The sequence below is a fragment of the Antechinus flavipes genome, chromosome 1 (genome assembly GCF_016432865.1).
Source record: "Antechinus flavipes isolate AdamAnt ecotype Samford, QLD, Australia chromosome 1, AdamAnt_v2, whole genome shotgun sequence".
Lineage (NCBI taxonomy): Eukaryota > Metazoa > Chordata > Mammalia > Dasyuromorphia > Dasyuridae > Antechinus > Antechinus flavipes.
The window spans coordinates 725,442,203-725,443,038 of NC_067398.1; the positions used below are offsets into that span (position 1 = coordinate 725,442,203).

The following is an 836-nucleotide window of genomic DNA, read 5'->3' on the forward strand; positions in this document are numbered from 1 at the left end:
TCACTCATCCATTGGTTTCCTAGCTTTCAAGGTCCTGGCAACATCCCTGGAAAGAGCAGCATGGCTCTGGCTGGCTTCCAAAGGGAGTGCCTGGAATGTGTAGGACCGGTCAGTTTCAAAAAGCCTCTGTAGGTATAACAAGGTCTGCCCTCTCACCACCAGGTCTGCATCCATAGAGGGCGCACTCTCAGGCCGGACCTGGGAAATACACCCCATCAGGTAAAAGGACAACTAAGTGAATGCAGGACCATCCTTAGACTGGCCCTGAAACTGGGCTTCCCAGACACCTTTGAGTAGCCTCCTATCTGGGGCCAGGCATCTGCAGAAGGTTTTTGTCTCAGTTCCCCATTTGTCTCTCTCACTGTGCCATAGACCACCACTATAATGCAAGGCACAGTAGTAGTGAGCCTCATCCTCAGGCTGGGCCCCCTTGATGGTGAGGGCAGCTTTGTCCCCAAGGAGGGACCCTGAGAACCGGGCAGGGACACCTGATACAAGATTGTTGGTATCGTAAATGAGCCTCCTCGGGGATTGGCCAGATTTCTGCTGGAACCAATAGGGATAGTGCCCAGAGGTGACCGCCCCTGTGCTGGAGCTGCAGGTCAGGGTGACCGTTCCTCCTGGGATCACGGTCAGAGAAGGCTCCTGAGTCACCACAGACTGAGCTCTGCTCCCTGAAACCAACAGCACAGACACATATATCAGAAACAGGGACAAGATTCCCAGCTATGAAGCTCACCCCTTCTTTTCCCCCTAAAGCCCAGAGAATCTGGCCCCAACCTGTGCAAAGGACAAGCAGGATGAAGAGAGGGATCAAGGCCATGGTGTCGATGCTC

General features: G+C 53.9%; 1 gene segment (V, D, J or C); it reads right to left on the reverse strand.

Annotated features, from left to right (window-relative positions):
* On the reverse strand, positions 1-836 carry LOC127549172 (immunoglobulin lambda variable 7-46-like). The segment is given in 3 exon segments: positions 1-164; positions 363-674; positions 781-836. Coding segments are annotated over 3 exon segments (519 nt in total).